Source organism: Carya illinoinensis, chromosome 3 (genome assembly GCF_018687715.1).
Source record: "Carya illinoinensis cultivar Pawnee chromosome 3, C.illinoinensisPawnee_v1, whole genome shotgun sequence".
Taxonomy (NCBI): Eukaryota; Viridiplantae; Streptophyta; class Magnoliopsida; order Fagales; family Juglandaceae; genus Carya; species Carya illinoinensis.
In genome coordinates, this window is record NC_056754.1 from 53,736,957 (window position 1) to 53,760,877 (window position 23,921).

Genomic DNA, 23,921 nt, shown 5'->3' on the forward strand with positions numbered 1-23,921 from the left:
TAACTATTTATTGTCAATTTTTACTATCTATTTTAGTGAATATTTTTAAAATTTAAAAATAAAATATAATATATTTAGATAAAAAAAAAACAGTTGTAAAGTAAATATACGATGAAATTGTGCTGGGTAACCAAACCGGGCCTTAACTTCTATTTCCACGTATAAAGCTCAACTTTTTAGTAGATCCAAGTTCTTCGATGTTTGCTAAAAGTTAAACTTGACTTCTATTTCAATGTATCTATTTTTCTTTCGTTTTAAGCTTAACTTTTTAGTGAAACATATCTATTTTTCTCTCGTTGTAAGCCTTACTTTAGTGGATTCAAGTTCCAACTAAACACGCGTAGATATTGACATATCGTATTACGAGTAATTCCACATTCCAATAGGCATATTGGCTAGGCAATACCCTTAAAAAATGTTTGAAAATGAGATGAAATGATAAATATGTAAATAGTAATAAAATGATTTGTGAATATTAAAATAAAATAGTTTTAGTTATGATGTTTTAAAAAATTTAGGAAAAGAGAAAAATGTTATAAATTTAAAATATTGTCAAAATATAATTTTTGTTTTGATATTTAAAAAAGTTGAATATTTTTTTTGTGTTTTGTTTGAAAGTTTGAAAAAATTGTAATGATTAGGTAATTATTAAATTAAAAGTTGAAAATTTTAAATTAAAAAATATTTGTGTTTAAGTGATATTTGGGAAAGAAATGATATAAAATAAGATGAGTTAAAATGAGATGAGATGAAATCATATCATCTTCTAAAAAATTCCTAAGATTAAGAAGATGCGTTCCGAACCCACAATCTCACATTTATTTATTTATGAATAATGTTATACACTATACTACAATCTCACTTGTATTTCACTATATATGATATGATCCATTTATCATCATTTGATGATATAGAAGCATATAATAAATTATCATTTAATAGTAATAAATATGTCACATCTTATTTAGTGGAATACAAATAAGATAATAGTATGATATATAAAATTTTTCATAAAATATATATAATACAAAACATTTATAAAATCTAAAAATATAATTTATTCATTTTATACGAATTGATTGAGGATTTTTTGAGTTGACTTGCAATTAACACGTTAAAAAATTACGTCTTATTAAGTCAATTTATTTTGACCCAAATTCATATATATCAAATTCCATCTTACTTATTTTGTATGATATTTGTATCAAATTTACGAGTTGTGTCATAAATTGTCGCATGTACCTATCATGAGTTTTGATAAAATAATAATAATAATAATAATGGAACATTGGAAGGATTGTAAATTAAAGACGTAAATTAAAGGAAAATTTTTCTTATCATCCTCACACTTCACACATCATATTTATAATAAATATTTTTAAAAAATATATCAATATATTAAAATTTATTTTTTTAATCATTAAATAAAATAAAAAATTATGAGCTGACACGTTGCGGCGGCCCGGTAGCTTATTCTTACTTCAAATGTCACTTGGGACTTCAAAATATCACGATTTTATTGTATGCGGTCTCTCTCCCATCTTATGATCCTGTTCGTACGTGGGTCTCACTCGGTCCCTCAATCTCACTCCTCGTATATCTCTGCACTTCCCTCTTCTCCAGCTCCTACGGTTTCTATCCAATACCCCCGGGTAACTCGCTCTCTCTGATTTTATTCGCAGCCAAATATCCATGACTTTTGATTTTGACAAAGTATTGCATGATTGTTATATTATTGTATTTTTTGGATTGATTAGTTCTCTTTGTATTTGATTGCCAAATACGAGTACAAGTTGTCACTTAGTTGGCTGATTGTATTTGTATCTTTGGGCTCTGTACAAATCGAAATTGTCGGCTTTTATTTGATTTCCATTGATGCCCGTGTTAACACTTTGCTTAGTCCGGAATCATTCGGCGGCGTTTTTGCTATGACTTTTTTTTCTTTTCGCTATTGCTTGTTCGCCTTTTTGCTCTAATTTATTGTTACTTTGCATTCCGGAATTTTGATACTTTTGACCGAAATACTGGTGATATGCATTAGTTGTGAATGGGTTCTCTCAAATGAAGGATACTATCATTTTATTCTATGCCTTTACTTGTTGTACTTAACAGAATGGTTTTTCTGGTTTTTCTTACTAAGGAAAAATTGCCGTAGGGAGGTTATCTTACTATTGCTGTTGCGATATTTGGTTGTTTTTTATATGATGGCCTACTCATTTTAATTAATTTGTTCTCGTGTCCTGTTTTGATGCCTGCTCCGATATTCTATCTTTGGTTGCGTTTATGCAATGTATAATCTGCTCGTGTCCAATGAAATTGGTTAATGTAATGTGCATGTTGTTTTGGTAGCTTCATGCGAGACGGTTATTATTTGCTTATATTTGATGTTTGTTGCATTTAGTTTGCATTTGTTTCTTTTATTATTACTCTTCTGCTATTGGATCGAAGTTTTTCCTTAGTAACATATCGTACCCTATGCATTGGGGCAGTATTAGTTCCAGGTTGACCACGTGTTGATTGAGTCAGCTCTTTTGTTGTCTTTGATGTCATGGTATTGTTTCCAGTTCTTGGTCGCTTTACACATTTTCATTCAACTTGGTAATAATTGATGGCTTGTCTTTTACGCAAATTGGAACAAGAAATGTGTAAAGCACACGGTGATCGCTGCAACATTTAGGCTAAAATATCCCATTCTCTCATTGGATATTATGAGCATGGATATGAGAATGAGCAAGGGCCGGCCAAAATCCCCCGAATTGCCTTTTTATTTTATCAAGTAATCAAGCTTAGTGAGCAATCTTATCTTGCTCGAGGAACTTATTGAATAATGCAACATGCGGTACCTACTTTAAAGAATATTATATCTTATCATAGGTCTAAACAGCTAGTAAGCTGTATGGAATTAGCAATTAATAGGCCACATCATATTTGATGTGTTAATTATACAAATTTAACTTTGTGGGCTTTGTTATGATGGCCTTTATTATTCAAATAGCATGTAACTGAAGTTTGATTTTGTATTGGCAGGTTCTTTTGGTTCTGAGATTTATACAAGGTTTCTAAGGATGGAGAAAGGTGGCAGGAGTTGGATAAACTGTATCTTTGAGAACTTGGTTACTTTCCTGCGCAGATGTATCTTTTATGTTCTTTCTGTTGGTCCCATTCCTTATCATATTGCCTTTATCATGGATGGAAATCGTAGATATGCTAAAAAGCAGAATTTTATGGAAGGGAATGGACATGGTGTTGGATTTTTGGCTCTCTTGTCCATGCTCAAGTACTGCTATGAGTTGGGTGTGAAATATGTGACAATAGATGCCTTCAGCATTGATAACTTCAAACGAAAACCTGAAGAAGTTCAATCTTGATGGATCTGATGCAGTTAAAAATTGAAGGGCTAATCAAAGAAGAAAGCGTAGCAAATCACTATGGAGTTCGAGTGCACTTTATAGGGAACCTAAAATTATTGAGTGAACCTGTCAGGTTGGCAGCAGAGAGGGCTATGCTGGCCACTGCCAATAACTCCATGGTGGTATTGTCAGTATGTGTTGCATACACTTCCACCAATGAGATTGTGCATGCTGTCCAAAAATCATGCGAACAAAAGTGGGAGGAGATCAGTATATTGGATGCAAGTGGATCTGGTTATGGCTTAACTGAAGTTGTATTGAGTGAGAAGGATGAAAGGGAGAACCTTATTAATTTAATAGTTATTGAAAAGCATATGTATATGACAGTTGCACCTGATCCTCATATCTTAATCCGTACTTCTGGGGAGACAAAGCTTGAGCAATTTTCTTCTTTGGCAGACAGCATATTGTTCCCTGTATTTGCCTTACGTGCTTTGGCCAGAAATTGGATTTGGGCATTTCCTTTGGGCAATCTTGAACTTCCAGCGGAATCACTTTTATTTGGAGAAAAGAAGGAAACAGTTGTAAATATTGTGGATTCCCACATTTTGGGACTCTAATGTGATTTTACTGGTGGATCTCTTCGTGTTCTTTAACCTAACTTTGTTACAAAATCAGATTACAACATTCGCTGGGACCTTTTTTTCAGTGTCCCTATGTTGGTCAGCACTTGAGAATATAAACAATATATGGATATTTAGTTTTAACACCATAGGATATGCTTTGGTCTAACAAACGTTTTGAATGATACATTCATGCGAAGAATTACTATTCTGGGTGCATGATGACAGATACTTAGATGCTAACAAGGATCCCATTGCATTAATATACTCTCTTTAATCTTTTCTGCCAAATGATACTGACAGCATGAACTAAAGTGTGATCATCTCATAAAACAGCAAATGGATTGTAGGTTAGTTTTAGATTTAAATCCAAATCAATCCAACTTATGGCATTCTGTGTGTTCTTATTTCCACAACAACCAAGAAAGTGCTATATTTGTATGTTTGATTTGGATTTTGATGCTAATTCATTTAACAGGTTTTCTGTGCTTACATTTTCAGGTAATGAAGTCTGTAAGGGTTATTGTCATCAGGAACTGGTATGCCTTCATATTAAAGATCTTTAAGAACCCGTTGTGTTTGATGGTTGACTTGTGTACAATGTCTCATCTAGTCATCTGAAAGTGGAACTGAGTCTCAGATGTATTTGTTTACCACTCCAGACAGAGAACATGAGAGATGGATGGACCAGAAACCATGGTAGCGGGAGTTGGTACTAGTTGAAATCAGGGACTCTTTTTGGTGGTGGGAATGGGGAGGATATAGTTGGGAGGTGGATTCAATGCAGCGTCACACAGGAAGGTGGGGTGGTAGCTGTGTTTTGGCACAGCATCATTTTTTATTTTGGTTTTTCAGTATATAGGGTTGACCATCAAGACTCGGCTGTAAATAGTATTTTACTTCTGTTTCATATATTCAATTACTATAATCATAGTTCTGTCATCATAAGAATGTATAGCTGTTTCACAGGCTATCCTATCCACAAGTACATGTTGTATGTTTCTGCAGAGCATATGCTCGTTTTATTTTATTTTATTTTATTTTTTTATTTTTTATTTTTAAATCCGTAGGTGTCTGGACCAGCTTGCGCACACCCCGACTAATCCCACGGGGCCCTGAAGTTAACGGCCAGGTAAACCTTTAGTGGCCCTGAGGGGACTCGAATTGTTGACCATTGGCAGAGCATATGCTTGTTAGAGGAAAGTAATCTGAATTGAGTCTTAAGAAAAAGCATTTGCTCTACTGTCTTTTCGGGTCATCACTATTCCTGCACAGTTCTAACCTGTGGCATTGTATCTAGATGTCTCATCCCGCTAAGTTGGTTCTTACTTTTCTTCTTTTCTTGCAAGGAACATTGGCTGGCTTTCAGGCTCATGGGTATGCAAGTGAGTTCTTTGCAGTAGGTGCAAGTATATTGGACAATGTCAACAGCATCGCATGTCAAGCCCACAAAGTGCAAAGAGAGGGGGTGGGGGGAGAGAGAGCTAGAGAATGGAGACCATGGGTATGCAATGTGTTCATTGGGGGGAGAGGGATTATGGATTCTAAACCTAAACCCTGGTGTGTGTGTGTGTGTGTGTGTGTGTGTGTGTGCAGTCGTTACTGGTGTTCTTTTATCCAAGATTTTTGGGTTTACCGTTTAAGTATGTTGATGTTTTTTTCCAAAGTAGTTGTGATTTCTGGACATTTCGAGCACTTATTTGGCACACTTTATTTTGGCAATTAGGATCATGGAGCAGTGGTTTCAGCAGAATAATAGCTAATTTGTGGGTTACATTAATATTTTAGGTAATTTGCTTTTTGCTCTGTTTTACAATAATCATATTATGCTATAAGATGACTTCTTCTTCTTTTTTTCCCTAGGTGAGAAAGACTTTAAATTAGTTTTATTCAATGTACTCTTAGCCATGGGGAACCCTGTCAGAATGACACTGAAGCTATGACAACTTCAATGAAATTTTCCTGAAGCCAAAGAGATAATGATGCCTCCTTAAGCAGACCAAAAGAAATTACTAGGCATATTTTCTGTTAAGCCATTTCTTATTGGCTTTAACTCGTTTAGTCTCTGTTTCTGATTTGCTTTCCACATTTGTGCCAATTGCATGTGGAAAACTGACCTTTGTATGCATGTTATATATTCTTTCAATGTTGGATTTTTTGGAATCATTGATTGCTTCTTTTATTATGTAAAATGACCAGTTGTATGGGATCTATTCTTGAAAAATGACCTTTGTTGCTTTCTTGAGATTCCGTATCTTTTTCTTTTTGTGATGAATTAAATTCTTTATCTTCTCTTTGTTAATAACTGTAAAGAAAAGTAAATTGGCTCTCTTAAAGTTTCTCTACAGGTAGAATGGCTTATTTGAAGACCATACTGATCAAACTCAGACTTATGCATAGGTTAGCCCTTCTTTTGAATAAATGCTTTGAATATATATATTAGGCAGTTTTTAAGTTTCAATTGTAATTCCAAGCTAAATGGTGGATCCCATCTCCAGGACACCTTTTATGCAGATACTCGTCTTTTTCAACATCATATTATGCAGAGCTCTTGCTTGTGTCTTCTTTGTTATTCAGATAACAAATTGCATGTGCTTGTCATTGGATACTGACCTATGATGTTTGTCGGGATTCTTCTCTCTCTCTCTAGTAAACATGTGTCGGTTGATTAATAGATGTTAGTGCATAAGCCAGCAATAAACCTGTCTTGATTTAGGTTTGCAGTTAATCTTTTTTTGGGGTTAATTCAAAAGTTGTTTGAGTCCTCATGGAACTTTAAAATAGTGTCTTTTGCTCCTTGTTCTTCCAACACTTTACATATAAAGATAAATGATTCAAAACTGAGTTGCACATTGTCTAGTATAATATAGTTAAATAACCATGTATAGATAATATATGTATAGGCTGAAAAATAAGTCCACTTTATTGTCTTTATATTCCTCAAATTAGAGGTGGTTTTCTATTCTCGGCCAATAGGAGCCTTTTGCTTTACCATTTCTAGACTAATTTACTGATCCCCTTTATCGAAGGCTGCCCAAGCGAGAGTTTGTGAAGAAAACCATAAGAGTTTCCTCCACTTTTTTCTCCCCCACCATCATTTCGACCAATACATGAAAACAAAAGCAATCATGACTTTGTTTTATAAAAGTTTAGTACTATTGCAGAGCAGGACCACCATTGTGAACCGACAAAGAAAAGCATCATAGAATATTATACAAAGTTTGAATTCGCATCCACTTGATAACCTGCAGATTTTGACGTTGATTTAATCCCCCTCCCAAAAGAAAATACCAAACTTAATCTGTAACATCAGTGATAGGACCACCATTATAAACTGCTGCAGATATTATTTGGTATTTTACTTCTCAAATATTATTCAGCAGTCTATTTCACAGATGGGTACCCTGCTGGTTAACATAATACTGTTCATCTTTTGTTTTCAGTTTTAATTACAGTTCATACACCCGGCTAGGACACCACCGTGCATGGCACCACTTCCGCTAGTATATATGACCACCGTCACCTCCACTTGCCAATACCCAACATGGCCAATCTTTCACGTACCATAATCATTACTGTAACCACAACCCTCAATTTTCAGTACCAATTTATTACCAGTCCTTTGTACCTAAATTGGTACAGTTCTAGGTGGGTGCATTTATCGAGCTGTTTTCATCTTTCCTTGGCTGTTTCTTCTCAGCCAATAGGCACCCCACCTATTTTGGGGCATCCAAACTATTTTGGGGCATCCAAAATATCTGGGACGATTGAGCACCTCGACATGTTAGGAGTTATTATTGCCGGCCAAGTGACAGGCCCTACATAAATAATAGAGGTGTTCTTTAACGTACGTAGTGGTGGGTTTCTCCCTGTTTATTGCTTTCCTTACGGTATTTTACATTTATTTTTCCTCCAATTTTTTGTCTTCATTGAGTGATATTATTCCTTGACAACGTGGTGTTGCTGTGCCTAACCATATCAATTTCTGGTTAATTTTTTTTAGTCAATATTTTCTACAATTTAAAGAGAGATATAATACGTCGACTTCACTGTATTTAATATTTGGATCCGCATTGTTCATGGAAAATATTTAATAGTGTGGTCTACATCTCTATTCAAATTATAGAAATTTTAATCATTATGACCTCACCATCGGCTTCAACATTTGGCATTAACATATCATATGGTCGATATTACATCTAACACATTCTAATTATAGTTTCTTCTGGTTCAAATAGGGATCCAACATAAAATTGTGAACATTTCAACCTAACTAGTGGATGAACAAGTTAACAATATAAAGGTGCAACCTGAGAGGGAAATATGCTCGCTGACGCAATAGCATGATATCACTATTCATCTATCCCATTATTTTTCAATAATTTTGTTTTTTGTTTTTTGTTTTTTGTTTTTAACAACGAATGATGTTGACATTATTCGCTCGTGATGATGTGATGTAAAAGGAGATAAGAATTTTATAAATAATAGTAAAATAATTTATGAATAGTAGTGAGATAATTTGAATTGAATATTTTTTTAGATTTTAGAAAATGAGAAACAAAAAGTTAAATAAAAAATATTATAAAATTAAAATATTATAATAATATAATTTTGTAATATTATTTTTATTTAGAAATTTGAAAAAGTTAGAATTAATTTTTTTTTTTTTGAATTTTTGAAAAAGTTATAATGATTAATTATAATGATAAATTTAAAAATTTTATATTTAAATTATATTTAAGAACAAATAAAATAAGATAGAAATTTAGAATACTTACATAAGCCCTACGCGAAACTTGGGAAAGGCGATGCACCTGATCTTGCCTTTGGACCTGTTGTTATAAGAATAAACAAATATATATGCACACACAAAAAAAAGTGGCCCAAGCCTTAAGCCATCGTCTCACCTTGAGCACCCATATACGTCGCCCCAAAAATCCAATCTCCGTCAAGGGATCTTTGGCACGCTTCAATTTTCTTCTTTCATTGCATAGTATTTCAACTTGCACACCAATTAGGTGCATTTTCCACCAGTATAAAAGCTAGAGTGAGTGAAGTAGGATGAGCTAAACCATGGAAGGAAACCCCAAGGGTAGTCATGTCAAAGAAGATGGAGATCAAAAAGATGTGCGATACAGGGGAGTGAGAAGGCGCCCTTGGGGCAAATTCGCAGCGGAGATTCGTGACTCAACAAGACAAGGTGCCCGGTTGTGGCTCGGGACGTTTAACACGGCAGAGGAGGCTGCAAGGGCTTATGATCAAGCTGCCTTTTCAATGAGGGGTAACATGGCCATACTAAACTTCCCTCATGAACATCCTCCTTCTCCCAATCTTTACTCTCCTAATTCTGCTTCCTCATCAAACTTCCAAAATGTGGAAAGGACGTCAACGAGTCGTGAGCATGGTAAAGAGGTTTTTGAGTTCGAGTATTTTGATGATAAGTTGTTGGAAGAACTTCTTGATTTTGAAAACAAGACGAAGAACAAGTGAAAGATTTTTCTTGTACTTGATTTCAAATTTTCCTTCAATCCAAAACCGACGACAGCGAGACTAGCTAGGTATAAGAAATTATGGTTATGGGGCATGGTAATCCTTCTATAAACTAGTGGATCGGATCGATCTACCTGTGTTGTCATAGTCTCCGGTTGTCTTATTTCCTTCGAATCTATTCCTTTCTGTTTTTTGTTTTTTGTTTTTTTTTTTTTTTTTTTTTAATTAAAGGAGTGTCGGTCTTGACTTGTTTGGAGGATTGTGCCAGAACCATTTGTGGTAAGAAAAGTTGCCATGTCAGATATCAGCCTTCCGCTGTACTATGTTATAGATATTAGTTTAGTTATATATGGTCCAGACTCCAAATAATTTTATCTTTCTATGATACCCGTTGGTTTATACTTCTGTGGGTCCATGCATTAACGTTCTCGTTGACTTTGATTCCTTCTTGGATATCGTCAAGCTTGGCCGTCCATTATTCAGAGTAATTAGTTGAAGAACCCAATAATGATATTGCATCTTCTCTGTTTCATTATACCCCAGTGTTACTAGAAAAATTAAAAAAAAAAATCAGAAAGTCGTTATCTTGCAAGAATGGAAACGAAAGTTAAAAATGGAAACGGAGACTTCCATATATGGAAGCTGAAAACTCTTTGCTCTAGAATCCATCCACTTCCATATTTGTCTGCTGCATTCAAGGAGGACGTACGGCTTAATTTATATAGCTATAGAAGAGCATATGCACTAGCATTTTATTTGACTTACATTTGAAAAAAATGATAATAATCCAAGCAAAACAAACCAAGAATTTGAAAAAAAAAAAAAAAAAAAACCATTGTTTTCATTTCATGCTGGAACTCAAACCAATCAGCTTTTAATCAGTCATTTATTCGTTTTTTTTTTTTTTTTTATAGATAATCAGTACCCATATTTTGAGTTAGTTGTTCTTCTCTGGTCTATCCTCGGCGGTTTCAAGAAGCTGCTCCAACAAGTTGCTGTCAAAATACTCCAATTCTATAAGTTGTTCACCTTCTTGTACTCCATTAGTACTGGATGAAGCTCCTTGGCCAAAACTGGTACTACTCGTACCTGCATGAGCAGCTGAGGAGGAAGCTGAAAAGGAACCCGAAGATGTTGAAAATGAAGAACCCTGATTTTGATTATAATATTGGTACTCATTTGGGAAGTTGAGGATGGCTAAATGACCCCGGAAATGAAACGCAGCTCGGTCATATGCCCGTGCTGCCTCTTCTGCTGTCTCAAATGTTCCAAGCCACAGGCGTGCCCCATTTCTCGTCGGGTCGCGTATCTCCGCCGCGAACTTACCCCACGGCCGCCGTCGAATCCCCCGGTACCGAGCTTCTCTTTCGGACTTGCTGTTCCCAGCACTCTTCTTCCCAGCCTCCATGGACGTTTGCTTTCCCAAGTACTGAAAGTGAAGGTCTTTTTTTCGGTTTCAAGATTTAGATTTTATGGCTACAATGGCATACAACAACCAACCGGTTTAAATATATATATATATACACATCGTTGGCTTTCTTGATAAGAATTCAGTCCTGTATGGCGGTCGGAAAGTTGATTCGAACTTCGTCAACGCAGAAGATGCTGATAAAATATATTAAAGAGTAACGCGCGAAATGGCCCAGATCGAACGTCATGGAACCTGTCATCCTATTTTCCAAGGCACATTTCTTTTATGTTCGTTGGGAGTATATAGCTTTGATCTAGAAATGGCTGCGTACGTGCTTACATGGTATAATTAAGTGGCAAAATCATAAGCATGTTGTCGTGTATTTTGGTGGCGGTAGTCAATTTATATTAACAAAGGTGTTGCTAGGGACGAGATCAAAAAATATAAACAAATTAAGACATTTTAATTTTATTTTTGGCTTTTTTATTTTTTTTATTTTTATGTTAACAAGACATTTTAAATAACTTTGTCCTCTAATATTAATAATTTCTTCTTGTCCTTTTTTAATTTCAATTTAAATCTAAATATTTTTAAAATAAAAATAAATTCTATTTTCAACTTTTCATCAAATCATTTGCCTAAATTTAAACCAAAAATAAAACACCACAACCAAAATATTTAAAAATAAAAAATAAAACTCTAAAAAGCTATTTTAATAATTTTTCAACTCCATTTTTTTTTAAAAAAAATGCATTTAGTTTTTTTTTTTTTCACAAAACTAGTAAAAAATATATCTCAATTTTTTGAAAAACGATCTAAAATTCTTAAGACATTTTGAAGATTTTCTTTTCTTGAACCATGCGAACGTAAGTAGCATATGTATATATATATGTTTCCTCGGCTATAACGTTACGTAAGCGTGAGCGTTTTTATGACAATTAAGAAAAACTGAATTATTAATTTAGCTGTTTTGAAATTATTATTTTTTCCACTGAATGTTATAAAAAGTGGATCACCCATATTATATATATTTATTTATATATCTATATGTATTTGTTATATTAATTTATAGCCATCATTCATCTGAGTGCTCTTTGAACAGCTAGCCAGCAATAATATCACATCTGTCAGTTTCAAATCTGAACATCGATCATAGCCTTTATTTTATAATTGGTCCCTTTTGACTGCTAATTTCAAAGGGAGGTGAAGACTATCGAGAACTTTCTTTTCAGCAGCATCCACGAAGGAGAGGATTGACGTATATAATTAATTAAACATATTAGTATAGGAGAGAGGACATCATGCAACACCTGGCGAATATGTATCATGTATGTGAGAGAGATTTTGCAGGTTCTCGTGCATGGCAACTTGGCAATATTGCCATGAGGGTATGCAATGCACTCGGGCCAAATTAATTATACGAGACGGCTAATCAAGGAACCTAGCCATATATATATATATATGATTCTCTTGTCCCCACAAATATATATATATATATATATATTACATGTACGTAATCTTTTTAAGGAATTAACATCGATTGATTAATAAAATATAATCCTAGATTATGATACCTCAAACTGAGACATATATACATGCAAAGACAAAAACGTTTTGTTTTTGCAGCTAACTACCAATTGTAACTTTTGACAAAAACGTTTTGTTTTTGCAGCTAACTACCAATTGTAACTTTGCATGTATTAGCTCCGATGAAATTGAAATCTTTCTTCAATGCGTTCACAGTTGCATGAAACAATAGTGTGAACAGCGAGTACGTATACGAGAAGAGCAATGTTACATACAATCATGGAATTGCAAACGCCACGCAATCGTTTTGAAAAAGAGTGAGGTCCACGATTAAAAAGTTATTTTTTTTTTCATGTGTGTTCCATATTAATTCATTTTTTTCAAAGCAACTGCACGCCGCTTGCATAACCACAACTATAAATATCATTTCTCATACAAGAAATTGCCCTCGTGTTATTTAAGAAACAAAAAAACCGACAAAATGTTCGTTAGACTTGTTTTATGATTTGTTAGTATTTAAAAATATATTAAAAAAAATAACTTTCTATATGGTATTTAAATAATTAATGTTTAATTTGCTAGTTGTCCAAACTCGTTTGGTTCCTTGAATGTACTCAGCTCTGTTGAGTTCAATTTAAATTTAGACATTTTTTAACATTTAAATAGTGGGTGAGTCTGCATTTGTAAATAACTCAGCTGATTTTAATATTGTAGTATGATGTAACACATCCCTGACATCGAACAGAAATTCTTGACTTCTCTCCCTTTTTCAAATGTTTTTTCTTTCGTTATGACTCCTCTCTCTCTCTCTCTCTCTCTCTCTCTCTCATCCTTCTTCTTCCTCAAGCCATTTGTGACCAAGCCAACCTTCCCGTTCCATGACCATGCCATCTTGAATGGTAACAAAGGTAGCTTCAAGACACCCACTGAAATTGGCATCGCAATCGACACCTAATTAAAATTTGTTTGCAATTGGGGCCAGTTTCTAACTTCAATCATGACCCACAGTCAACAACTTCAATGGGAGATTCGATGTGCTAATGGAAACACTTCCCACTGTCAACCCCTCCAATGCCCACAACCCTCGTGCTCCAACGGTGCCTAAAGATAGCAAAGTAATTGTCGTCTGAACTGCTGCAACCCTCTAGCTTCTGCAATCAGCATGCAAAATAAATAGCAGACATTTGAGTGCATTACACTTTGGTCAAATTGATCATTTGCTCATCTACACTTAACTTTATTTCCAATCTCTCAACTCATAGGTGCTACTGTAAACCCTTGTGTGAGCATCTTCTTTGCAAGTCTAGACTGTTGTGCCCCTATTTGTTTCTTTCCTGCCATATTTCCAATATAATTCCACTATGCCAAAATCAAGATGCCCCACCAATATCTTATTATGGAAGCGGAGCTCCTCTATGGTCAAGCTTCACAATTGAAGACTTACCATCAAGAGATCACCAACCATGTCTCCAAGGATGTGCTCTTATCAGGTAACCAACGATCTCATCTCAATTATTTCTCATTTCATCGTATAATGTTTCATAAGAATTTTGTCAGACATGTGGAGTGCATTTCAAATCACTACCCCCGTACTCTTGCTAATCAAATTTTGAGTTGTTAACTATGTATGTGTTGTATACTTAGACAGTTGCAAATATTTTACTCTTTCAATTGCATATTGCCATTTTTTTTTCATGTTGATATGGTGACTAGAAATTTACCACCTTAGGTAGGCCAACCGAAATTGGATTTTGATAGTTATTGATAGTTCAAGGTTGTAAAGGTTCGTTCTCCCTTCTATTTATGCTAATTTTATATGCATAAAAGTACATAATTTTGGTAATCAAAATATCAGTATTTTTCACTTACACAAAATATTAGTATTTTTAACTTACACAAAGATCCTGTATCATTTTTATCATTCACAATTCGGTCCTTATTGAACTATTTTTTAATGTTGTTGTGACTTATTTGGTGACATTTTTCTATTTCATTGATATGCTTGGGTATACTTTTGTCTAATTTCATTGACCAAATATATGCATCCCATTCAGTTACATGGAAGCTATATGCCATATGGTTCGGTCTGTTATATAGTTGGGTCTGTTTTTGTCTCATCAACACAACTTTCTTTAGTTTTTTAGTTTGATCTTTTCAAACCTAACTAATCAAGAAGAATGAGATAGTTAGCTAGCTAAGGAAAGCAGTTGTATTTGACTAATATGATATGATGCAATAAAAAGAACAAAAGAGTTAGAGAGAGAGAATTAAGTCAGTGTGATTCTTTGCTGTCTTGCTCATAGTTATTCCTATTTCTCCAGGCTGAAAATAGACTATTTATGGTTATAGAGATATGTTTTTGTTGGGCACTAAAGAAATTTTGCATACAAATTGATTGTTTGATTTGTGTATTACCTTCAAGTTTTGTTAGTATCTTTGGTAACTTATATAATTCTTCAACAAATGGTTTCTAAAATAATTGCTATTTACATGCATTTGTGGAAAATAACTAAATTATTTCTATAAAAAAATAGTGTAGGTAATTGTTATATATTGACATGTTATGAAAATTATTTACAAACTATAAATACATTAAAAATGAAAAACATATGTGTCTAGTCGTATTTGTGATTTTAAATATAAATAAACTATAAAAAATTGAACATCCACTCGAGTCACACTCGAGTTAAGGCTCTACACAAAAAATCTATGTAATATTCACTAGAGTGAAAGATCGAGTGAATAATCTGTGTGATATTTGCTCAAGCCAAACTCGAGCGACGGCTCTCACGAACAATATGTGTGATGTTCACTCAAGCCAAACTTGAATGAAGATTCGAGCAAACAGTCTGTGTAATGTTCGCTTGATCCAACCTCAAGCGAAGGCTTAATCAAACAATCTGTATGATGTTCGCTCAAACAAATGCTCGATCAAACAATTTGTGTATTGTTCACTCACAATGTTGTCTAGAACAAAAGGACCCAAAATTTTCCAAAACCTAAATCCCCCAGTTCTTAAATTTAACAAGTTATAAACTGAAATTATTAAAATGAACAACAAATTATATACATTTCACAAATTTTAAACAACAATATGATAATTAAATAATTTTAGAATCCTAAAATTCTACAAACAAAATTTGAGTGTGTGATTGAGTGTCGAGTGGCTTACAATTTGTGATGAATTCTAGAAGGTGGCTCACAACGGCCTTAAGTGACGACATACAACATGGGAGGTGACGGCGGACAATAGAGTGCCGAGTAGTTTTTTTCTTTTCTTTTTTTTTTTTGATTTTGCATTATGATAGTTTTTATTTATTATTAAAAGCGATTAGTGAAATACCTATACTACAGATGTGGGTGAGTTTTTTTTTTCTCCCTCTGAGTCTACAATTGTTTTACTACTAATTAAATAATATGTAAATAAATAATGGAATTAAATGTGGGCATGATATTATTGTCTTTTTATTGATAATTATTTTATTTTTTATTTTTTTTAATTTGGAGTAAGAAAAAATTTGCATACAAAAAGTAGTGAAAAATCAATTTTTTACATGCATTGAGGGAATTTATGTTTGATTTATGTAATTACAACAACTTTCCTATTATTAGTGGGACTCATACATTTTTTAACGTCTTATAAATATATTTAAACTCATGTTAACATCTAAATGCAGTTTAATATTGCCACCTTAGATATTAGGAGGAGGGAAATAGTAACGTTGACAAGATTATACAAAGTGATATTATTTATTAATTTTTTTTATTTTTTAGAAAAGTAAAAAATTATTTAATCATATTTTATATAATCAAATGAAAATAAGGGAAGATAATGGTAGGTATTACTCATTTAACTCAAATAATAAAAAAGAAATAATAGCAATAATATGGTGGCACAAAGGAAGAAAGGGGGTAGTGGGTCCCATTGTATCAGTCTAAAATTTAAAGAGGCATGCTACACAACAACCTCACACTCAACATACCAAAATTTTTTAGTGTAGAATAAACGAGGATAAAATAATAAAATCACATATTTAAGTAATGTGAAAAAGTGTGAGACTGTTGTGTATAATTTTTCATATTTAAAATTCTAAAAATAGAACACGGTGATGAAGGTGATAGTATCATTGTGATTCATCAGTGTATCAGCCTGTGTAAAGCCAAGTCAAGTGAACACTAATTTTATTAGTAAAATTTATATTTTTTTTTATTTTTTATAAATATATTTAAATTCATTTTAATATTTTAACATATTCTATAAAACTCATTTCTCTATTTTAATTTATTATTATTTATAAAAAAATTTAATTTAACTCAATATCCAAACGAAATGTTATCATGGCTAGGGGTGAGTTCGGTCCGGTCCGGTCCGGTCCGGGGAGGTTTTGTGGACCGGACCGGACCTATTCGGTCCAGGGTTTTCCAACCCTGGACCGGACCGAACTCCAACAGGACCGGTCCGGTCCATTCGGTCCAAGGTTGATTTTTTTTTTTTTTTTTTTTTTTTTTATTTATCTAATGACATTTTTTTTAATATTTATGTAATTATATTGTAATATATTTAATATATATACATATAGTATTATATATATATTAGTAATATGCTAATACTATTAGTCTATTAGTAATAATACTATAACTAATAAATATATGTAATAATAACTATACTATAACTAATAACTATATGTAATAATAGTAATAGTGATAACTATATATTTATATAATATGCTAATATTTAATGACATTTTTTTTAATATTTATGTAATTATATTGTAATATATTTAATATATATACATATAGTATACTATTATATATATTAGTAATATGCTAATACTATTATATAAATAATATATATAAATAATTTTTTTTTTTTTTTTCTATTCGGTCCGGTCCGGTCCGGTCCGGGGTGAAAAACTCCCGGACCGGGACCGGACCGAATCTTTTCGGTCCCTTAAAAATGGGACCGGACCGGACCGGACCCAATTCGGTCCGGTCCGATTCGGTCCAAATAATGCCGGTCCGGTCGGTTTTGCCGGTCCGGACCGGCCGATGCTCACCCCTAATCATGGCATAGGAAGACTTTCTAATATTTTACTAAGCATCTAAAACTTTTAAATTGACTACTTTTCTGTTAGCTAGGCAATAAATTTTTCCTTTTTTTAATCTTTTGTAGGCAAACAACCATAAAGTGGTCTCGCTCAAAAAAGCGATAAAGTCATGGTCTCTGTTTTCTTTATTTATTATTAATTTATTATTTTTTGTTTTCATAAGATTGATTTATCTAATCCCCATGAACCGAACCCTCAAGAGAGTCAATCTTTGATGGCTCATTGAATTATTGAATGTGTTCATTGGATCATTGCCCATTAATGCTATGATCTACTGTTTGTGGAAGAACCCATGCATGCATCTGATTAAGCTTGATCAATATTATTATATTGACGGTTTAATTTGATTGTATTTATAGAATAATGCATTGAATTTAATCTCCTCATGATGACTAAAATGGAGGAAATTAAAGTAGTACCATTAAATAACAAACATATAGAGATTTCAATTGCCTTGTAACACTTTTAGAGGAAGATAGTCTTCATTCTCTCTAGAAAATTCCATTTCAGTGAAAGCTGCTGTCAGAGAGGAGGGTGGAATTGTGGCTTTTACCCTCCCCTCCTTCTCATTTTCATTTTTGCATAGTGTATACAATTTTAAGGTAATGTTTTTTTCCTCTTCCATCTAATGGTTCGATTTTGGTCAAATCTGCTGCTCTCTGATTGCCATCTGCCTACATGCACGGTACCATCCCTGCATCCCATCTTATAGCTGTTGATCTATTGGGACGAATAGGAGTCCCGCCAAAATGTTCGGTGCGTTGACTTCACGCGAGTCTTAGCCTTCACGCGCTACTGTGCTTCGAAGGCTACACACACCATACCAGCAGTTTCATCTTGTCAAGATCTTCCATATTTGGGTCACCCAGTCTCCTTCCCCCCTACGCATTGCTACCATACGCCATCACAAGAGCACGAGAATGCAGATGATTACTAGCTGTAGATCAGTCCATCCGATGTCGTACTTTCTACTATATTAGGTGATCTCGAAAAAGTGACTGCGGATCTCTCTAAAAATCATCTTAAGATAACGAATAATAATGCACTTGCCACTCTCACTGCTTTTAGCGAAGGTTCCACCACCACCAGCTGTGGTTTCATTATTTGCAACTTTTTGCGAGCAGCTTATTACTGTATTTTAAGACAACGTCCTCTTTAGTAATCATGGGTGAAGACCAAGAAATTGGTCACAAAAACTTTTTTTTTTTTTTTCCTTTTTATCCACCTCATTGCACTGTTTTTATTGTTCTGAGGTGTTTGTTGGGGAACTCCACCCCATCTTCATGTATCATCTTTTCTACTTTTCTAATGAAAATTACTTGTTTGCTTAGGAAAAAAAAAAATAACAAACCTAGCTGTCTATCTATATATATAATACATTAAAGAGTCAATATTATGCATGCACAAAATCTTTTATTTTTTTTTAATTTTTTTTTTAAGGTAGTGTTACGTGTCATTGTAGAATTTACACGAGGATGTATAAGAAGTTTGAATAATAAGTTAAGATGAGATGAAAGTCATAAATAAAATAAAATATTGTTAGAATATTATTTTTTAATATTATTTTTATTTTAAAATTTGGAAAAATTAAATCATTTATTATATTTTATATGAAATTTAAAAAAATTATAATAATTAGATTAAATTAATTCAGGTGTTCTCTCAATCCAAACAACCTCTTTAGATTCTCTAGAATTCTTTCAAAGCTCTAGGACTTAGATAATATATTATCCGACTTCAAGTTGAAGTCACCCAAGCATCATGACGAGCTAGCTATATAACGTGATCATCTACATTTCAGTGATAAGTACTGGTGGCCATTTTTATTAATAAATAAAAAGAAAAAGAAAATAAAAGTTGTAATGTAAATTAGTAAAGAAAAAAAAAATCTTATCAAATATGTGGTGTTTAAATGACGAATAGAATAACTTCTTTAATTTAGCAAAATAAAAAATAATAATAAAAAAAATCAAATATAATGTATTATATAAAAATGATGAGTAAAATAGCTCATGTGTACGCACAAAGCCATCACGCTATTCTTTGTTATAATTAGCAACTTGCATTGTATAAAGGTGCTTGAATTTTGATGGCTGGTATGCCTATACATACATATATATATATATATATATATATATATATATATATGTATGGAATTAATTACAAGTTCAATGTATAAGCGAAAACAATCAACTTAGGTTAACGGCCAGGCCAGGAATTATCAAGGAATTTATAATATTCTATATTAATGGAATAATGATTATTGGACTTACACCTCTACTCCTTTTAACTAATCAATATATATATATATATATATATATAATTTTTTGAAAGAATATATATATATTTACATAATTGATTCCACAAAGCATTAGTCCAAAATTGAATGATGCATGCAAGATTGTCATTCCCATCCTTTTTCAAACATCTGTCAAAACAAGAAGTACTATACATACAGACACACACACACACACATATATATATATATATATATATATATTTATATAACTAATATAAGTAACTTAAAGAGATTAGATGCATGCACTTAATTAATTAATTGCCTATCGTTGAAATTGCACGAGGGCTATTAATTTGATTTATATATATATATGCTATCCTATTATATATACTGTACGGATTTATTTAAAGAAAATTGCTTAATTGAGACATAAATAGAAAGAGAAAAAAAAAAAACATATTCTTTTTGTGATCGGTATTCTTTTAATGATAACTACAATTTTAAAATATATAAATTCTGCATAATATGTAGTTGCTTTAAAGAAAATATAGGACTAGGTTAAAAAAATATGAATTTTAGATTTATTCTTTTTAAAAAATAAAAAATAAAAAATAAAAATAAAATAAACTTATCTTATGAGATAGAGGATAGACATGAGACCGACGTACAACTTGCACAACTACTTTATAATCAATAATGACAAAAGACAAACAATTTGTTGGTCACATTAAATGTCTGCAACATTCTTTTTCATTTGATGATGCCATGATAAAATGGATCTACAGAAATTCTTTTATATGTCGTCGTTCATGGCCACCAAACCGAAAGTGCAATGAAAATTGTATAAATAAAATTGACACTTTTTACTGAAATATATCTATCTCATGAGGTTGACTGATTGTTCTTAATTAATTTGTTACTTTAATTTATTTTATCCTCCACGTACATCCACAACCATATTGATCTAATTAATATTTTCCAGAGCTTTCTAGGAAATATTTTCTAATTAACTAGTAAATTAGGTTAACATGCGGACGAAGCATATAATATTTTCTTATTTTCCTAATTTATTTAAATTTAGAGACTCGAGGAGAACTATGACATTTTGATTTTTTTTTTTGGTATGAAACGAAGGCGACAAACCCTAATATATTTTATTTATTAAAAATAATATTTATAGTTATGATTATATAAGTACTGTATAGTTTTTTAAAAAAATAAATTAATACGAAATTTATATAAAAAAATTAATTTTTTAATCAAAAATTTTACTATTTCTCAAAACGATTATGTGATATTTATACATTTTAAAACTATATATATAATTTACTCTTTATTTTTTTTATTTAATTAAATGATAATGGTGTCAACGTCCGTACTTAGGTTGACTGTTCAGCCCGTGACGTACGTAGCAGGATCCATGGTTAAAAGCTTTGAACAAGATAAGATTGTGGGTAGGAAGCAGCCATTAATAGATGTGGGGCTGCTTGTATTATTGAATATTTATCGATTTTATTAAGAAAGAAGTTCAAACTTTTTATCACCCAGAAAGCGACAGACAAGCTGACTCACGGGGAAAAAAAAAAAAAACGGTCCAGATACCATGAATCATGGCTAGGGAACACGGAAATCATTTCATGAATAATAAACAAAACGGGTCAAAAAATTTAGGACCGTCAGAACATGCACGTAGACATGCAGCAGCCACGCCCACCATCTTCTCATGACTCACGTGAGAGGAGTAGAGGATTGATTTCTTCTCCTCCTCTTCTATTTGTTAAAAAGCATTCACAAATTTGTAGAATAAACAAATACGAGTAAAGGAGAAAGTACAGATTATTAGAAGAGTTTATTTTGTTGATTAAATAAAATATTTATAAAAAGTGATTTAAAGATAAATAGTAATTTTTTATATTCGTTACATATAATTATTTTTATATATTTATTATACATTTTATTAATATGATTAATTAAAATAATTATTTTAAATTAAAAAAATAACAAAATAAATTACATTAATGAAGTACGTGTATATAATTTTTGATAATGAATATATTTACTAAATTTTAGTCAAGGAGGTGTTAGCTATATACAGATGAAAATGCTCTTACATCGGAAAGAGTGGATGATCAGGACAAAATATAAATCAGTTTGAATATTGGATTGTAAAATATAATTTCCAAGGATAAAAGTATCATGTCATCTTGATTCTTTAAAGGAAACCTAGTTTAGCTGAAAATATGAAAGAGTGGAGCCAAAAAGAAAAAAAAATTAGTGACATGATTGCAGATGAATAGACGCATGGATGACTGCTGAGATCGAAGTCAACACGTGCTTGATTGTGGTTTTCCAAAAACTGTCCAGATGCAGGTCCTCTTCTTTTCCAAGTCTAAAGAAGGATAAAAACGTTTGAATCTTGAAAGTCTTCCAGAAGAATGGATTACGTGCGTGGAAGGAGGCACGTCCTCTTCACTTTAGATTGCTCAAGAGAGTGCCCAATTGGGTGAATTTAATCAAAGATAACAACAGTTGAGGCTACACCGAAATATATTCCTTTCTTTACCCATAAGATGAGCATTATAAGGAAAATTCACATGATGAGTGTTCTGCAAGGCATAAACGTGCATGAAACAAAGCTCAACTACACTCCTACAGAGGCACCTTCTTGTCTGCTTCTTCCTATGGCTTTTACAAGTAGGTCGAGATTCCTTCTAATTTTTTGCCTAAAATTTCATAATATTCAGAAAATAATTACTGTCACTATGATTATGATGATTTAATTTTGGTAGGAAAAGCTAGCACCAGCAATAGATGATGGTGGAACATGTAGCAGGACAGGGCGGCAGGCAATCTTATTCACGGTGACAAGCAGAATGATCCATAACACGATCATAAAAGACGTCACCATATATGCAATAATGGGTCCAGCCTCGCCGCCTTGCTCATTTGACAAACGTGCTCATATCACCCAACCCCCATTATCTGGACCTAGATTGTCATGTCCACTAAATTATGGTTGAGATCTAGGGACAGCCTCCTTGTTCAATGATCTTACTTGCAACTTGCTTTAATTTGATCTTTTTTAATCTTTTGGGTCCTAATCTTCTTCTTTTTCCCATTCAAATCGTCCGTTCTTTTTCTTTGGGTATATAAAGGCTTAGGCATTTCCAACCTTTGTCATACCAACATAGCTACAACACCAAAGACCACCCAAAAGAGTTGAAATCTCCAACCCTCAATTAGTTCCACCATGGAATCTTACTACTTTGATCAGTCCCCAAGTTCAGAATTCTCACAATTCTCACAAGAATCATTATCACTGGATGAATCCGTCCTGTGGGATAAGCTTCTTTTCCACCACAGTTCACTTCCCTTCAACCTTGCTGACTCTGAAGAAATGCTACTTTTGGATGTCATAGCCAAGGGGAGTTCTACACAAACATGGGAAACAGCCAATTCCATGGGTTTTGTCAAGGAAGAGGAAGTCACTTCCAATGAAAAAGAAGAGGCAAATCACAAGAAAGAGATCAAGTCCTATAGAGGGGTTCGGCGGCGGCCGTGGGGAAAGTACGCGGCGGAGATAAGGGATTCAACAAGGCATGGAATCCGAGTATGGCTTGGAACCTTTGACAGTGCAGAGGCAGCTGCTCTAGCATACGACCAGGCTGCATTTTCAATGAGGGGAACCTTGGCTGTGCTCAATTTTCCGGTGGAAGTGGTCAGGGAGTCTCTGCAAGACATGAAGAATGTGAATTATGAGGAGGGCTGCTCACCTGTTGTGGCACTCAAGAGGAAGCACTCCATGAGAAGAAAATCCATGTCTAGGAAAAGTAAAGGGAAAGAAGAGATGATGAGGCCACAGAATGCGGTGGTTTTGGAGGATTTAGGAGCTGAATATTTGGAGGAACTTTTGAGGTTGAGCCCATCTCAGAATTCCTGTCCTCGGTGAATCTTTTTCTTTTTCATCTTCATTTCTTCATGTAATTCCTTTGTTTGTTCCTTCTTACTTTTTTTTTTCCTTTCAATTTCTATGATATCTGTTTGGTTATCAAAATCAAGTTTGTCAAGATTTTGTGGAGTTTCAATATGGGCTAGGAGTCCTAATCAATCCCGTTGCTTGTAAAGTTGAAAAGATGGGATTCTAATCAAGTTGCATTATCTTGTCTACCTCAA

General features: G+C 33.1%; 3 protein-coding genes and 1 pseudogene across 3 annotated transcripts; 3 read left to right on the forward strand and 1 right to left on the reverse strand.

The window, feature by feature from the left end:
• The first annotated feature begins 1,502 nt into the window (after positions 1-1,502).
• LOC122305318 lies at positions 1,503-6,823 on the forward strand (annotated as a pseudogene).
• A 1,937-nt stretch (positions 6,824-8,760) lies between these two features.
• On the forward strand, positions 8,761-9,843 carry LOC122305320 (ethylene-responsive transcription factor ERF098-like). The gene has a single exon (XM_043117739.1). The coding sequence runs from the start codon at positions 9,047-9,049 to the stop codon at positions 9,461-9,463; it is 417 nt and encodes a 138-aa protein (XP_042973673.1). The 5' UTR covers positions 8,761-9,046; the 3' UTR covers positions 9,464-9,843.
• Positions 9,844-10,159: 316 nt separating this feature from the next.
• Positions 10,160-10,932, reverse strand: LOC122305319 (ethylene-responsive transcription factor ERF098-like). The gene has a single exon (XM_043117738.1). It carries the CDS (start codon positions 10,869-10,871, stop codon positions 10,401-10,403), a length of 471 nt encoding a protein of 156 aa, XP_042973672.1. The 5' UTR covers positions 10,872-10,932; the 3' UTR covers positions 10,160-10,400.
• Positions 10,933-22,281: 11,349 nt separating this feature from the next.
• LOC122305321 (ethylene-response factor C3-like) lies at positions 22,282-23,921 on the forward strand. The gene is made up of 2 exons (XM_043117740.1): positions 22,282-22,442; positions 22,538-23,921. The coding sequence occupies exon 2, from the start codon at positions 22,999-23,001 to the stop codon at positions 23,695-23,697; it is 699 nt and encodes a 232-aa protein (XP_042973674.1). The 5' UTR covers positions 22,282-22,442; positions 22,538-22,998; the 3' UTR covers positions 23,698-23,921.

What these genes read in the sequence shown, in the direction of transcription:
- LOC122305320 (XM_043117739.1), top strand. Translation starts at nt 9,047, where the DNA reads ATGGAAGGAAACCCCAAGGGTAGTCATGTCAAAGAAGATGGAGATCAA.
- LOC122305319 (XM_043117738.1), bottom strand. Translation starts at nt 10,871, where the DNA reads ATGGAGGCTGGGAAGAAGAGTGCTGGGAACAGCAAGTCCGAAAGAGAA.
- LOC122305321 (XM_043117740.1), top strand. Translation starts at nt 22,999, where the DNA reads ATGGAATCTTACTACTTTGATCAGTCCCCAAGTTCAGAATTCTCACAA.